Raw genomic sequence first — 16,202 nt, forward strand, 5'->3', positions numbered from 1 at the left:
AGTGCAGCAGTGTTTTCTGTAGGAGAGAGTGACTCCCTTTGGAGAATATGCAAGATATTGAAAAAATGCATAGGTTAAGTGTAACTCCACCATTTTTACACATTAAAGTGTGTTTACAGGTGGTCCGAATACACATGTAAAACACATACAAGCTGCATGTGATCTGATAAAATGCCTCCAGTGGTAACTCAGTAGCTGAGATGTATTGTGGGTAATTGAAAAAGGAAAAAAGGTTTCATTCCACACATTCTATGTCCCTGTAGAAGCCTACATTACCCACAATGCCACTATGCAACTGAATGACTTCAATGGAGGCAATTTATCAGCTTACATGCAGCTTCCTCTGGAGTATACAGTACAGCACTTCTCCAGTCCTGTAAACACACTTCAATGTGTAAAATTGGTGGAGTGACCCTTTAAGTGTAATCGTTTCCACATCGTTCTTCTTTCAGAAAACATGTTGACGCATTCGTAGACACGGAAATAAACTTCTTTTGGGATTTATTTAACCAATGTATTTAATCAGACAATCATGATGCAGTAACACAAAGTCCAGCTCATCGATTTATTACCAACGAGTACTCTTCTTCTTCCCACGGTAGAAAAACACTGATGTATAAAACATATTTAAATAAGAACAACACGGTGAATGTCTCTTGTTCCAAACACATGGGTTCATTAATTCATGACATCCGTTATTCAGTTCGGTCAGATATGATGGTGGGTCCTCATCTCCTGCAGCGCCTCCTCTAAGGCTTCCTCCATTGTCAGTTTGGGAGATCTGTGTTTGCGAATATACTGTGGAGAGAATAAAAGTAATATTGTGGTGTGTGTGAGAGATATCTTCAGGTGTCAGGTTACTGCTCAGAGAGTTGTCATCTTTTAAATGCTGTCCTGAGTTTGAAATGTTATACCAATTTAAACGATGACTGGTTTCTGTTAGTTTTACTTCTCTTGTCTCATCACGCAGACTGATTATTCTACTAAACTGAACAACACAGCAGCTACATCCAATCAGAATGCAGCAAACATCTGCATTAAAGCAAATTAATGTTTCATCATGCAGAGAGGAAAATATAGTGAGAAAACATCAACCACTGAAGCTGTGCAGCAGTGATGAAACAGTCACTACGTTTGTTGAGTCAAACTTGGGAGTAAAAAGCTTCTGACAGCTCTACAACTGTGTCAGTGTGAGCAGGTTTTACCTCCTTGGTGTCGTCCAGCGTGGTGTATCTGTAGTTCGGCGGTTCAAGGCTGCGCACCAGGCTGGTGTGAAGGCGTCGGCTGCTTTCGATGAACCGCCTCGTCATGGCCAGCTGCTGCTTCAGCAATTCATTGAGTGCAAATACGGCTGGATTGAAGGTGCTGATGGCTGAGGGAGGGACAGACGGACATTAACTGGGTTTATGTTGAATGTGGTCCTGTGAAATACACTAGTATAGATGAAAACAAACAAATAACTGTCTTAAATATTATATGCTAATTCATTTTTTAGCTGACGGTAAAAATGAGTGGATTTATACCACTTTTATCTGCACGATATCTATGTAGCTAAAGCCATGACATAGTTATCTTAGCTTGGCATAAAGACTGGAAACAGAAGAAAACTGCTGGTGCTATTGAAAGATTAAAAAATCCAACAATCAGCATCTCTAAAGCTCTCTGATGAACATCGTTTGTCTTGTTTAAACTGTTCCTGACTACTTCTTGGCCGGCTGAGCAACTCTTTAGCAACTATAGCAGACACGAACATCTGGTCCACTTACTGCGTGGAATATGTGTCGCACAATGACAACTTTGCTACCTGGTTTCCCTCTGGATGAAGGTTTATAGACCCATGGTGCTAACTAAGCGATATAAAAACAGCTTTGTGCTAGCAGCCATCACTCAGACTGTTAAGTTGTAGCACAAATGCTATAGAAGCATCTATCCTAATTATTTTGGAGGGTTTTCCTGATCAGTCTAATCTGATCTACCTTCTGTCAGTCCAAATGATTTCCTGCAGGTGCCACTGCAGCACAAAGCAGCAGACTCACACTGGGCCCTCAGACGTTGCCTCTGCTTTCTAGTCTTCTATGTGTATTTGTGTTGTATATTTTTTCACCTTCCACCCTTTCTGCACTGAGAGTATGTGTGAACAGCGGGGAGGGAGCAAGGTAGTTCACATCCACTGCGGGACCCAAAGCTGCTGCACCTACAGAGGAAGAAGAGCTTTAGATAAGAAACAGAAAAAAACAGAAGCTCTACACTTCCCTTGTGTTGGTGCCTGATAACTTCATGACTACTGTAAGGAAATGTGACAGTGGAAGAGATGATTAGAGGCCCAAACACCATGTAGGGCGGACTAACCGGTGGGCCATGCGTAAGCCAGTGGATCGGTCTGAGTCTGTACTGCTGCCTCTTTTAAAACATTTCTAGTTGAGGCTCGCCTCATTGACTGGCGAGAAAAGCTCCGGCTGCTGTGTGATACCGACGATCTGGAGGATCTGGAGGATCTGGAGGATCTGGAGGATCTGGAGTCCCTGCTCCTGCTGACTGTTGGACTGTGATCTGAGGTCCGTGTGGTGTAAGAGCGGCTTGCGTCCGAGAAGTTACTCGAGTAATCATCTTCTGTCCTCTCACGACGAGACATGTCTGAATCTGAAGCTTCATCTCTGACCTCTGAAGCAACCTCCTCTTCATCTCCGTGTCCTTGCAGGTGTTCTGACACCAGGCTGGCACTGTGATCCGGCTCTGTCCTGCTCTCACTCTCAAAGTCACTGTGGTAGTCCAGCATGTCCTCCTCATCCTCCTCCTCCTCCTCCTTCTTCTTCTCCTTCGGTCTTGGCAGCTGTTGTCTGTTCGAGGATCCATGAACAGGTGTTCTGAGTTTGGCGTCTCTCTGTTTCAGGCAGCAGGAGGAAAGAAAACACATCAGTCTCACAAGTCCTTCTGGGAATAAAATTAAATCTCAATGTGGCCGATAAATATTTGTGAGCCGAGGGGGAGAGAGATGTCTAACTTTGTCAAAGTTTCTTTCAATGCATCTGATGATTTTAACAGATTGTTTGTGTGCGTTCAGTTTTGGTTTCACCTTTTGATCATTACTTACAACTGCACTGATCAATAGTTACAATAATTTATTTAACGAATGCGCCAGATGACGATTTGTAATGTCAAATGTGAACTCAGAGAAAATGATCCCCAGTTCCTCTGCAGTTCCCCTCAGCTCTACAGAGCGTTTAGCTCTTTCAGCTCATTGCTTTGGGTTGATGTCCCTCAACTTTTCTGTTGTGGTTCAGTCTCTTTACTCTGATCAACCTCGTTTCCAGCAGAAAAACCTACAAAAGTTGTATTTATCCCAGTGTACTTCATTACTGCTGTCACGACCCACCTTTGTTCCCGGTGCTTCATCAGTGAATCCAAGATCAGCAGGGACGAGGTCGTCTAGCGTCAGCACATTCAACTTGAAGTCTGCAGTAATACAAGATCACAACAACACGGTTAATTAGTGCATCTTCTGTCACTGATCTGTCACTTATTTAGAGGTCTCCTGCTATTAATGCATAAGGTATCACACATACATTAAGGAGCACTTAGTAGAACTCTTCATTTAGAATCTTTAATGACGAAGAAAAACAGCAAATCCTCATATTTTAGAAGCCGGAACCAGCAAGCGTTTGACAGGTTTACTTGAAAAATGACTGTAACAATTTACAGATCAATCAACTTCTCAATTAATCGATGCAGCTCTACTGCACAGAAACTCATTGATCCTGTTTTCTGTCTATTGCACTTCACAGAGAGATGATTTAAGTACCTTGTTGATCATCTTGAATGCATGTGATGAGGAGTGAAGAATAAAACATAATTATTGATCAAGAATACAATGTTTCCTCCTTAAATAAAGAATCACAGGCCTTTCAACAAGTCATTAAACCGTTAATTCTGAAACCCTTCTGGTTTTAAGTCCTCTTAACTCTTGATTGTGATGTTAGTCAGTAAAACATGTATTATGAACTTCTCACCTTCGGAGGAAACTGCACTCATCTCACTGTGTGGGTCTTCAGAGCCGGGCCCAACAGGGAAGAGCTCCTCCAGAGAGAGCACCTCGCTGCGGCCCGACATGGAGGAGAGGGAGCGCTGTGGACTCCTCGCTCTGTGAGGGGAGCTCAGTCTTCCAGGAGGAAAAGGGGAGACGCGGGGAGGAGTGGGGGACGGGGAGAGAGCAGAGGGGCTGAAGTGGGCTTGAGGCTGACCGGTGAATCGGAAAGGAGAGCTGCGGCGAGCAGGAGAGGCCGGGGAGCGAGGTGGTGCTCGGTTGGAGGAGGATGAGCGAGGGACGGCAGCGGGTGGAGGTGTGGAGTCGACCTTCTGACTGCTTTTGCTCAACTTCTGTAAGAGAGGAACGTACACTACAGGTTCGAACTGAAAGAACTGAGAGTTTTCGGGCTGCAGCTACCAATTAATGTCATTATTGTTTCATCAGATGATTATATTCAGGATTTATCGTTTAGTCTATAAATTGTGATAAAGTGCTAAAGAACCCAAAGAGGCGTCTATAAATTGCTTCATTTTTTCCCAACAAACTGTTTCAAAAACACAAACACTTCATTTACATCATCCATGAAAAAGACAGGCAGCAAATCCTCACAGTCAAAGCAACATCGTCTAAGAATTGGTATGTTGTGCAACACAGCTGTCCTAAATAAAATTCCCGGGCTTTTGTATCAATACTGTTTGATGTAAGGTCACATGAGCTAACGAGCTAATAGCAGCTACAGTTACTATAGCAACAAGTAAAGCTAACTGTCCATCAGGACACTGTAAATCACCATGAGACGAGGCAGAGCAGTCGAGGGATGTCGAGGGGAGAACCAGAAAACATTTTCTCTATAAAATATAGTTGGTACTGTGTGGCGTGTGGCATGGTGCCATAAAGCATCACACACTTCACCTGGAGGATCCTCACCGCCCACCTGAGTTACATGGTGCAAACACAAACAGTCGGGGCACAGAGTGGAACAGACGGAGACAACGTTACGCTATTTTCAGTCAGCGGAAGTTAAATATTTATATAAAATTCTTTTAAGAAGCAGGAATCAGCAAATGTTTTTTTATTGATTGATCAACCAACTGTTGCAGCGTGAACATTTTGCAGCTCTTACCAGCAGTATTTAACAATAGTTTCATATTATATCATTTAATTGAATCAGCTTGGTCCAAAGTAAAGAGCAGAAAGTTTGTTTTTTGGTTAAAATTTGCACATTATGAGTTGATTGCTACACCTCTAACGGTGCTGACTGAAGAAAGTTTCTATTCTTTACTTTCTATAAAGGCAACAAGGCTGCTAAATGGTCGACTGCAGTCTGAGTCACACCGGTGGGTATTGTTAAGGAGACCTGGCTGGTTGCAATTTAAAGTTAAATGGTACCTTGTTCCCAGGTGTGAGGAAGCTTTTGTCTTCTGAGTCCAACGAGTCTCCCAGCAGCTTCTTCATGTCCTCTTCATCACTTTCCAGACTGATGCCACCCACTACTCTTAATGTAGCATCAGCAGCTATGGACCTGGACCTGACACCAACATCTGGGCCTTGTGGAGACGTAGCAGCAGCAGCAGCAGCAGCAGCAGCAGCAGCAGCAGCAGCAGCAGCAGCAGCAGCAGTGTTACTGTTGTTCAGAGCTACAGCTGTACTGCACTTGAGGAAACGTTTCCCCCTCAGGCTCTGGTCGCTGCTGGACTGTGCTGAGTTTTGCACAGAAGCCTCCAGATGCTGAGCAGCTGCTGGTGGAGGTGAGACTCCTAAGTCTGAGGTTAAGTTCTCAGCGGGTTTCGATGCCTGTCCGACCTGCTGCCGGCTGCGGATGCGGCTCTCAATTTGAGCCAGTCTACTCAGAGCAGCCGTCTGGGAGCCTCGCAGGGAAGATGAAACATTTCTGAGCAGAGGTGGTGAGAGGTGAAGAGAAAAACACAAATATTAGAACTGGAAATACTTTAAGTAGGATCAGGGACGTTTGTTCCACTTGCATTCAGAGAACTGTACCTGGGTTCTGGCACCTGCTGCATTCGGATCTTGCTGACAGGAGACTGAGAGCTGTTTACTGCAGGTGGTGGTGGTGCCTTCTTCAAGAACCTGCTCCCTCCTCCACCCAGAGAGCTCTGAGGTCTGACATCCTGGCAGAAGAAAACAAGAAAAGCTCAGGAAGCGACACAAAAACATGGAAGCTTGTAGTCAAATTGAACATACAAACGCCCCTCACAGTTTGATTGATTGTGGCATGTAGTGTCCTGAGCAATAAAAGCATTAATGTGCAATGTATATTATAAAGTTATGTACCTTGATAGAACCTGGATCCTGGACCTTCCCAGCAGTACCAGCAGCACCAGGACCCTCAGCAGCTTCATGATCCGAGGACAGGTCGCTCAGATCAGAGAGCACAGTGTGTGAATTTGGGGGAACAGACCTGCTATTCACAGACAAACCCACAGCACCCTACAGAGGGAAGGAACCGAGGGACATGTTCGTAGTGTTACATCACCCACAGCTCATTTAAACACGTTTCAAACTGACTGTAACGGAACGAACCCGTGTTTGGGCTGCAGGTTCTGGCTCCAGGTCTCCTCTGCTGCTCCTCTTGGCCGACAGCAGAGCCTGAGCTCGGTCCAGAGCGGAGCTCCGACCGCCTCGTTTCCACATCTTTAAAAATATTAGCTTACGTTTCTTCCATTAAGCTATACTGTTACATCTTCACGGGTTATTTTAACGGCATCTAACCCAGTTCGGGTCCGTTGCGTTTCTGCCCTGGAGACAGCCGTGTTAGCTAGCTAGCTATCGATACGAGCTAACACCATGTTTGCTAACGCGAGCTAACGATACAAAGTGCGTCATAGATTCATTTCGAGTCCGTTTTTAACTTTCTACAATTTCACATCACTAAGAAACTTAAACATTTCACGATGTACATAACTTTGTGCATGACGACCACTCGAGCGTCCCTCGTCTCCAAGGAAGAGTTTTCTTTTCTTCTTCGTCTACTTTTGTGTTTTAATGGCGGCTGGACAACAGCTTTAAGGTGCTTTACCGCCACCTGCTGGACCGAAGTGGATCAGAAGGGCTGTTACATTTCTACATTAGATTCTCCCACAGCCCCTGAACCCTACATCACCTGGACCCTACATCACCTGGACCCTACATCACCTGGACCCTACATCTTCTACCTACATCACCTGACCCCCACATCACATGAACCCCACATCACCTGAACCCCACATCACCTGAGCCCTACATCACCTGGACCCTATATCACCTGACCCCCACATCACCTGAACCCCACATCACCTGACCCCTACATCACCTGAACCCTACATCACCTGACCCCCACATCACCTGAACCCTATATCACCTGAGCCCTACATCACCTGAACCCTACATCACCTGAACCCTACATCACCTGGACCCTACATCACCTGAACCCTACATCACTTGAACCCTACATCACCTGGACCCTATATCACCTGAACCCTACATCATCTACCTACATCACCTGACCCCCACATCACCTGACCCCCACAATTTAAATTTAAAGGGTTTAAAGGGCAGAAATATATATATATATATATATATATATATATATATATATGTATATATCATTTATTTATTTATAAATTTTTTTACAGACCTGAATAAACAAAGTCCCCATTTGAAGATAGAAAGGTGGCAGGGTCCGGCACATGTAAACAAAGGCATAACAGTATAACACTGTGTTGTCCAGGAAGTCAAAGTGTCAGCAGACCAGATCACTGCATGAAGCTTCACACACAGCTGCTGGAAGTCGCCAACGTTACAGGTGAGGAACGCATCATTTTACTTTGCTTCAACACTTTTGATTAACAAAGTATTAACAGTAAACACGACAGAAGGTAAAACGGCTAAATGCTGTGTTTGTCAGATAAAACAGGCAATTTAAAGACATCACTCTGGTATATTAGTGTATGTGATGGGGAGAGCTGCAGAATGAGCTACAGACAGTTTATTAAGTTTGAAGATCAGACTACAGTCTACTGCAGTACAGGGAGAAAACAGTTTATAACAGGATTATATTTTAATAACTATAAATATAAAGTGACCCTGATGAATATTTTGCATTTAGATGATCTGCACAGCCCCTGATATTATGCAACGTTTTCAATCACTCGATCTAAAGTCACAGGCTGGAAGACAACCAGCAGACACCGAGTGAAATCTGGAAGCATTTCGACAAAACAAACCAAATAAATCTGCACTGCGAGCTGTACCGTTAAAGGGGCACTGCGTAGTTTTGGAGATTAAATTTGCTGAGTCAGCGTTTCCTTATTGAACAGACAAGGAAGAAACACTCATCAATCAACAGTGTAATATCCCCAAAACCTTATTTGCTTGCTGTATTTGCATGCGCCGTCGTTACGCTGCCAGAAGCGGACGAGACAAACTGGTTCCACATGAAGACGGTGACCGACCCGTAAAGTTTTTGTGGGCGGATATTCATACTTCACATTTCAGAACAATCCTGACATTTCTTTTGCGGTTACGTTCATTTGCATAAACATTTGTCTCTTCCTCTTTCATGCTTTATCAAGTATTTCAAATGCGTATTTAAAAATGTGGGAGATGTTTTCATTCATTCAGTTTATCTGCACATTAACTAAGAGCCCTGATAATTAAAAGCTGCCAGGTAATAAAGAAATAATATAATGAATGCATAATTAAAGGTCGCCTGTCTATATGTCTTTATTATTATTAATTTTCCCAAAATCTGCCTCTGTCTTTTAATTTATTTATTTTTATATTTTCTACTGGCGGTGGTGTTTAAGATGCATCTATAACTCCTTCTACTAGTTCTGCTACTGTTGTTTTGAACCCTATTCTTACGTTCTGTTCTTGTTCAAGAACTTGAGTAATGAAATACATTAATGTGAGTATTTATGTTGAAAGCCCATCAACATTATTTAATATCTTTATTGGACCAGTTGGTGACGGTGACGAAGCTGCTCCTCCAGGACGGTTCCTCTTCGTTATTGTGTTTGATCACAGCATCTTGTGTTTCCTTCAGTTTCTCGACAGAATGCCGATGAACTGCATCAACCACACCGCCCACCCACACAACTTCTCCTGCTACAGTCCTTCAGCCGACGGCTACCGATACTTCGCCGTGCTGTGGGGATGCGCCGTGACCGTCGTCGGTACGGTGGGGAACCTGATGACCTTCCTGGCCTTCGCCTTACAGCCTAACCTGAGGACACGCTTCAACGTGCTCATCCTCAACCTGGCTCTGGTTGATCTCCTCTACTGCACCGTGCTGTATCCCATCTCAGTTGACTCCTATCTTCACCTCAGATGGCGCACTGGTCAGCTGTGGTGCAGCATCTTCAGCCTGGTCTTCTTCGTCCTCAACGCCGTCTCCATCGGCACCCTGTGCCTGATAGCAGGGGCCAGATACCTCATGGTCGCAAAAAGGGCCGTGTTCGACCGAGTCTTCTCCGACCTCGGCCTTTCTTTGCTCATCATCTCACAGTGGGCACTCGCCCTGGTCACCCTTGGTCCGCTATGGCCTGCCAACCGGTTTGACCCAAAGGTTTGTGTATGCAACATCGACCATAGTAAGTACCACCCGTACCCCATCATCCTGCTCACCTTCTACTTTTTTGGCGGTCTGATATGCGTCGGCACATTCTACCTCCTCATCTACAGACACGTCCAGAAGTCATCACAAGCTCTCCTCCGCTATCGGTTCAGCCCCCGGCGCTCCGGGGGGAAACCAGATTCTCCAGTCCAAGACGCCATCGACAGCGGCATCGAGATCAGTACAGCCAACACATGTGGCCAAGAGACGATTAGCCAGGATGAGATAAACAGCGAAAACTCCTCCCAGTCTGCCCAAAGCTCTGCCGCTGCCGAATCAGCGACCGAGTCTCCATCTGAGGTCGTCACTGCGTCACCCTCACCCACACCTGCGCCGGCAAACGCGGCCTCCTCGCCACCACGCTCCTCTGCCTCAGGAGACGATGAGGAAATGACACACGTGGCAGCGATGTGTTTAGCTGTTCTGCTGGGTTTTGTGTCCTGCTTTGTCCCCTTCCTGTTGGTCATGTTGGTAGAAACAATTGACAGATGCAGTCGTGCCCCACAGGTCCTGCACATGTTCTTCTTAAACGTCTCGTGGCTCAGCAGCTGTATCAACCCCGTGCTCTACGCTGTCATGAACAGACAGTTTCGACAGGCCTACAGCGTGCTGCTGACGAGGGCTGCTGCGCCGTTCACCTGCCTCCGGGTCAGTGGGCGGGCCGGTTCAACCTAAAAACAAAGAACGCATGTTTACAGAATGTTTATCCCTCGAGACTGTATCGCTGTGCGTTGTCGATCTTTGGAGGTAGAGATGTCGGCCTTCTCTCAAATCAGACAGCAGTCCGCTTGTGACAAGTGCCAGAAAAATCCCTCTCAGATATCATCACCTGGTTTCTCAAGTTTCAACTCGTTAAAACCAATTTTCTTTCCAAATCACCGTGCAGGAGGAAACTTGCATCCACAACAGTTCAGCTGAGGGGGAGTTTTATTAAAGGGGCACTGTGTAGTTTTGGAGAAGAAACTTATCCGAATAAACAAGATGTTCTCAGAGGAAAATAAGGTCCCCAGAACACTGTTTGAAGCTAGAAAAGGTGGCAGGGTCCGCCACATATAAGCAAAGTAAAACAGTACGAAACTCTGTTGTCCTTTAATGTGTGTTTGTTTATTCAGTCATGAAAACAAAGAGTTTGTCTCTTCTGACTGAAATTTCTTCCCCAAAACTACAAAGTGCTCCTTTAGTGTTTACATCCGCCCTCTCACAAGCACGAGTCTCTCGTCCACGAGTACACGATGCACATTTCTTTCTTCGTGGTTATACATTTCCTAAATGCAGCTCCTGCATGAGACAGCTCCCAAAAAAAGGGCTTCAGATTATGTTGAGTCACTGGGTCATGGTTTCTGTGAGTGTCCTCTAGTTCAGATACATTCAAGAGAAACCAGACATCTCTACGCCCGGTATATACAAAATTCAGCAACTCAGGCCAAAAGAATTTAGATGGAGAAATATCTTGACAGCTACAACGGGGAAAATAAAGTGGCATTTCCAGTCATAGAAAGAGGCTCGATATGATATGATGATGAAATAACGCAGTCCAACTTGTGGAGATGAAAGCTAAGAATATAAGATATAAACAAACAACAGCATAATGCACTCTTAGCTTTGACTGGATGTAGATAAAAACTTCCTACCAGCTATGTTAGATGTTATCAATATTCTTGCGCGCAGGTGGACGAGTGGTTAGAGCGCATGCCATAAACACAGCCGACCCCGGTTCGATTCCGGTCGGAGGTCCTTTGCTGCATGTCACATCCCCCTCTCTCTCCCATATTTCCTATCTGTCTACTGCTTAATAAAGGTGTCTATGCCAGAAAAAATCTTAAAAAATAAAAAAAATGTTATAAATATTCTCAGCTTGATATGCTGTCGTGCTGGTGATGCCTCAGAGTCCAAGAGGGTTAAATGTGGAGGCCCACATGGGTCGGTGTTGGGCCCAAGATGTTTTAAATCTATGAATCAAAAAGATTTGTTCAGTTTATGTGAACTGGTCAAACTTCAGGTTTGGTATTAAAGAAAAAAATGTCATACATCTGTTGTTTTTGGTAATCAAAAGGACTCTTAAATGAAAGAAGTTTAAAGATGGTGTTCACGTTGAAAGAGCGTGTGAAGCTTCATTCCTGTTTACATTCGTATGTGGGTTGTTTTAAATACTGGGATCACTTCCAATCACTTGATCGACACAGAGTTTTAAATGTTTAATGTGAAGGGTTTAGTCTGTCCTGCCTATTATAATTAGGGGTGTGCCAAAATATCGATTCTACGATATATCGCGATATTTCATCTTGAGGTACGTTATCGATACACTGGTGCCAAATATCGATATTTAAAAATGTAAAAAAAAAAAAAAAAAAAAAAATTATTATTTTTTTTTTTACATTTTTTTTTTTTTTTTTCGGCCCACCACCACCACCCCTCTTCGGGGGACAGCTTTATCTTTATTCAAACATAGGTATACAACCAAATAAAATTTAAAAAATCGTTTAAGTAGCTCTGAAACCCACACATACCACATATAGATATTTAATGATAGTTGTAGTCAGTATGTGTGTTAAGAAGAGACACTGTGCAATATACTCTTTGTTTTACTTGGCTGTCATTCATTAGAAATTGATTGACAATGTTTTGTAATTCCTGTGAAATGGATTCAGTGCAGTCAATAAATTCTGAATTTCTTCAGTGACACAGATATCGTGATGCATCGTGGATGACATTTTTTGCAATATATCGATTATCGCAGAATCGCTGTATCGTGATATTATCGTTATTGTGGGCAAAATATCGTGATAGTATCGTATCGCGAGGTACCTGGTGATACCCAGCCCTAATTATAATGCTGCTTTTTGTGATTTTGTACAGCTGCTACTTTGGCCACGTCTTTTTTTGTAAAAAACTATCTTGATCTCAGGGACTTCCTGCTAAAATAAAGGTGAAAAAAAAAGATGTAATAAATGCTGCTGTATTGAAACTGGACCGTAGTTGATCTCTTGTCCTGAGGTTTATCTTGGTAATCATGATATGTGCTTTAGAAATAAATTTGACAATGCATACTGAGGTGGAGATCAGGTTTTCTGGTGTTCTGTTTGGCTCATCATTCTACTAAAATCTGCATAGAAATCTGTAGAAAAAACAAAATGCATGAATAGTCATTTGATATTTCAGTGACAACCAGGTGCATAAAAGCATAGAACCAACTGTAGCCGGCTACAGCAGCTGGATCAAGTCCAGTAAACCTACAATAAATCAGCTAACTCTTTCATTTTCATCAGTTGAGACACAACAAGTTTCTGTTTCCCCTTCTTCAATCATCCTCGAACGTGTCGGAGGATTAGAGTCAGATGTTTCTCTGGTAGGAGACGCTGCTGATTGATTCCTGCAGAGGCTGGCGGTTCACAAGGTCACCGAGTGTCTGAGTGCTCAATTCTGTGTAAAAATACATCGACCTTGTTCTGACTTCATACTGCCGACACCAAACTGAAGGAAACTGACGCTGTCGTCTCCAGTTTCTCTCTCCACAGATTGAATCATCGGTCGTTTTCCTCAAAATGTTCAGACCATCCTGACCTCGAGGCATCGCTCCTGTATTATTCAGAATACGTTGTGCTTTCATCTTGTTGTGCCTGCAAACCTTTGCATGTACCTTGTGCACATCGCTCAGTATCAGCCTGTGTGCATCATCACCGTCCGTCTTTGAATCAGGCTGCTCTGAGTTCTACAAAGAACGTAATTATCTCCAATTATGGTGAGTTACAAGCGAGGACACTGATGTCAGGTGCTCAATGTTTCCTGTCAGTTTTGGCAGCCTGGAGATGATGTACAGGTTAAAAAGGGTTACCGCCACCTTTCCAGCTTCAAACAGTGTTCTGGGGACCTCATGTTCCTCTTAAAACAGCTCGATAATTCAGTACTGCTACCTAGTTGTTATCATTATGTCATTAATATTGTAAATGTTAAATCTGAGTTTGAAGTTCTTCTCCAAATCTACTGAGGAGCGCTGTTGTTTCCTCGCAGCTGCAGCGTTCAGTGCCCCAATTTGGTTTAATCTGTTTTCAAACCTGACTACGTTTTATACAAACAGCATTTAACAAAAAGAAAAGTTTCACCTTTTCAGCACCAGAATTTGTATTCACGGTTACGTAGACAATGTTTTGAAACACCAGAACTTCACGAAAGAAATGAAAAATCTGAAAACAAAACAAATATTTTTTTTTATATTTGAGACTTTCTTTTTGGTGTCTGGTGAGAATTTTCTGAGAGCAGTGCATTATGGGACTTAGAGGTGCAATATGTGATATTAAGAACTGGCCACCTCTTAAATCCCAAACAAACAGGGGGCAGCATATCACCAGAGTAACCGCTAACTGCTGTTAGCTCGGTTAGCTGTGCAGTTAGTGGTCCGGACTGGGAGCTGGGAGTGGTTTTATGAAAAAGGACGTGCTGAGGCTAGCTGGTTAGCACGCTATCTTCACAACATACCCCTTCAACACAAAACATCGATGTGTTTCGAATAACATCCAAACGGATTTATTTGCATTCTGTTGATAATTGTATAACATGTTTTAAACTTAAATTCTTACTTACTGCAGCTTTAAAGGTCACACATCTAGCAAATGTTTCAGGTTCATGCTTTTATTTTGGGTGTTTACTTGAAAATCTTTACATGTTTTCACTTAAACAGGACTTTTCTCGGACTGTCTTTAAGGACACGCCCCCGAAAAAACCCAGTCAGACACGATTGGTCAGCTCTCACAGGCCTGAGCAGGCAACATCCGCCATGTTTTTTGCGAACTTGGCTGGCTCTGAATACAAACAGTGTACATTTCTGTGGCTGGAGCTAAATCTGCAGGAGGTCGTTAGTTCAGACAACATAACTTTGCTAGAATTACTCCCTATGAGTAGCGATGTTGAATGTCCCTGTTTGGTATGTACACTCAGGTACACGCAACCTGTGTTGGGGGATTAAATGTTTGTTTTTTTATATTCCTTTTTTCCCTCCTCTGTCCTCTGTGCAAATGTATTTCTACAAGGTCACATTTGTGATTCCCCAACGAAGGTCTTAAGCATCAATTATGCGCTAACCTCGAGGAACCTTTCACGTTTCTTTCACGAGTGCAAAAGCAGACAAATTAGATCCATCCATCCCCACAAGTGACCTCTTTGATACAACAATGCAGCTATGTTAATTGGAGTTTGAATACCAGCTGTTGCCATTGCCAATAATTCCCCTTTTTACCTTTACTCAACATTCATATTCTGTTAGCGCTCCTCTTTGCCCACTGCTGTTTGTTGCTGTGGTCTGTATTTTTCTTTTGCATCTTTAATTGTGGGAGCTATAATACAAATGTCAGGCAAACGCGCCGGTCCGCCCTCGACTGAGGTTCGAATGTCATGTTGTTTGTTTTGATGTTGCCAAAATCAGTGGTGACTCAGCTTTTTTAGCTCCAGGCGAAACAAAAAGTTATCTGTTTCTGCCTTTTCTTTTATTTAAATCATAGTAATAATAATCTAACAAAATGAAAAGAAGAGTCTCTCGAATTGCTGCCAGCAGTTCAGATATGTTCGCTGGTCTTTGATGAAGAAAACAAATGGATGTGTTTTGCTGGATGTGATTTTCATTTGGCTGCACATTAAATGGCAGATTAAATTTCCTTTTTGTCCTTGCAGCTCTGTGAATGTGGAGAATTTTGGACCTCTTTCTTCACTACATTTATTTGAGACCTATAATTACAGATTACACTGCAGAGAGATATTCTACAACACATATGTAAAACTTAAATTTGCAACCTTCTTTTTAGTTATTGTCTTAGCTTGTCTTTATTTTCAAGTTCTGCCCTCGAGTGTCATGTTTCGCTTTTTCATATCCTCCCTTTGTGTGATTTCCCGTCCCGTCTGTTTTCACCTCTGTCCTATTAGTCCAACTTACATTCTAACTTGTAGGCTTTTTAGAGGAAAAGATCCCAAAAGCGTAACTGGTCAAAGATGTTCTCAGTTGTGAACCGTCGACATCCCCAGATACATTAATGGTAGCTCACAGTTAGCAACCCGTTCACCCAGCAGTGGTTGGTCGGCCACAGAGAGCAGGTGGTAGGTTGTTTTGTCTGTCCTGGTTTCTGCTGGCGTTGGCAGTAAACGGTTAACAGTTAACAGTCAACCAAGCAAAGAAAAGACCGATAACAGTGGACGAGGAAACTTTCAGAAAAGGTGCAGACCATTACGGAGGCAGAGCTGCCAACTCACGCCTGACTGACGCCACACAGGCGACACCGGGTCTCTGGGAAGCAGTGAGGTCGAAAAATACACCTGCAATTTCCACTTCAGGATATCGTTTGATTGCCACTTAAAGTCTCCATGGTCATACCTGTGATCACCTCAAGGATCTGACCAAGCAGAACCCTTCAATCATCATATGGTATTTCTGTAAAGAAAAGAATAAACTTGATAAATCTCAGGTGTCCTCGCTTAAATGTAGTTGTAGCTGAATATAAGAGAAGACCTTGCAGCATTATGTTCACACTGACAAAGCAAAACCTTGAAATAACATTACTGTTACTCAGTTTAATAGATTTG

General features: G+C 43.3%; 2 protein-coding genes across 7 annotated transcripts; one reads left to right on the forward strand and one right to left on the reverse strand.

Annotated features, from left to right (window-relative positions):
* Positions 1-500: 500 nt before the first annotated feature.
* Positions 501-7,029, reverse strand: c11h19orf44 (chromosome 11 C19orf44 homolog). Of its 6 annotated transcripts, none has more exons than XM_030432306.1 (12): positions 6,566-7,029; positions 6,317-6,472; positions 6,023-6,153; positions 5,644-5,915; positions 5,414-5,604; positions 4,008-4,374; positions 3,800-3,811; positions 3,374-3,453; positions 2,350-2,881; positions 2,105-2,194; positions 1,206-1,372; positions 501-798 (listed from the first exon to the last, which is right to left on the reverse strand). In XM_030432306.1, exons 1-12 carry the CDS (start codon positions 6,674-6,676, stop codon positions 709-711), a joined length of 2,199 nt encoding a protein of 732 aa, XP_030288166.1. In that variant the 5' UTR covers positions 6,677-7,029; the 3' UTR covers positions 501-708. The 6 variants fall into 6 exon arrangements, with proteins under 6 accessions (XP_030288166.1, XP_030288164.1, XP_030288167.1 ...); XM_030432304.1 differs by having other exon boundaries at positions 5,414-5,607; XM_030432307.1 differs by having other exon boundaries at positions 5,414-5,595; positions 5,635-5,915.
* Positions 7,030-9,071: 2,042 nt separating this feature from the next.
* LOC115591513 (G-protein coupled receptor 84-like) lies at positions 9,072-10,313 on the forward strand. Its single transcript, XM_030433579.1, has one exon. The coding sequence runs from the start codon at positions 9,081-9,083 to the stop codon at positions 10,311-10,313; it is 1,233 nt and encodes a 410-aa protein (XP_030289439.1). The 5' UTR covers positions 9,072-9,080.
* The last annotated feature ends 5,889 nt before the right edge of the window (positions 10,314-16,202 follow it).

Source organism: Sparus aurata, chromosome 11 (genome assembly GCF_900880675.1).
Source record: "Sparus aurata chromosome 11, fSpaAur1.1, whole genome shotgun sequence".
NCBI classification, from domain to species: domain Eukaryota; kingdom Metazoa; phylum Chordata; class Actinopteri; order Spariformes; family Sparidae; genus Sparus; species Sparus aurata.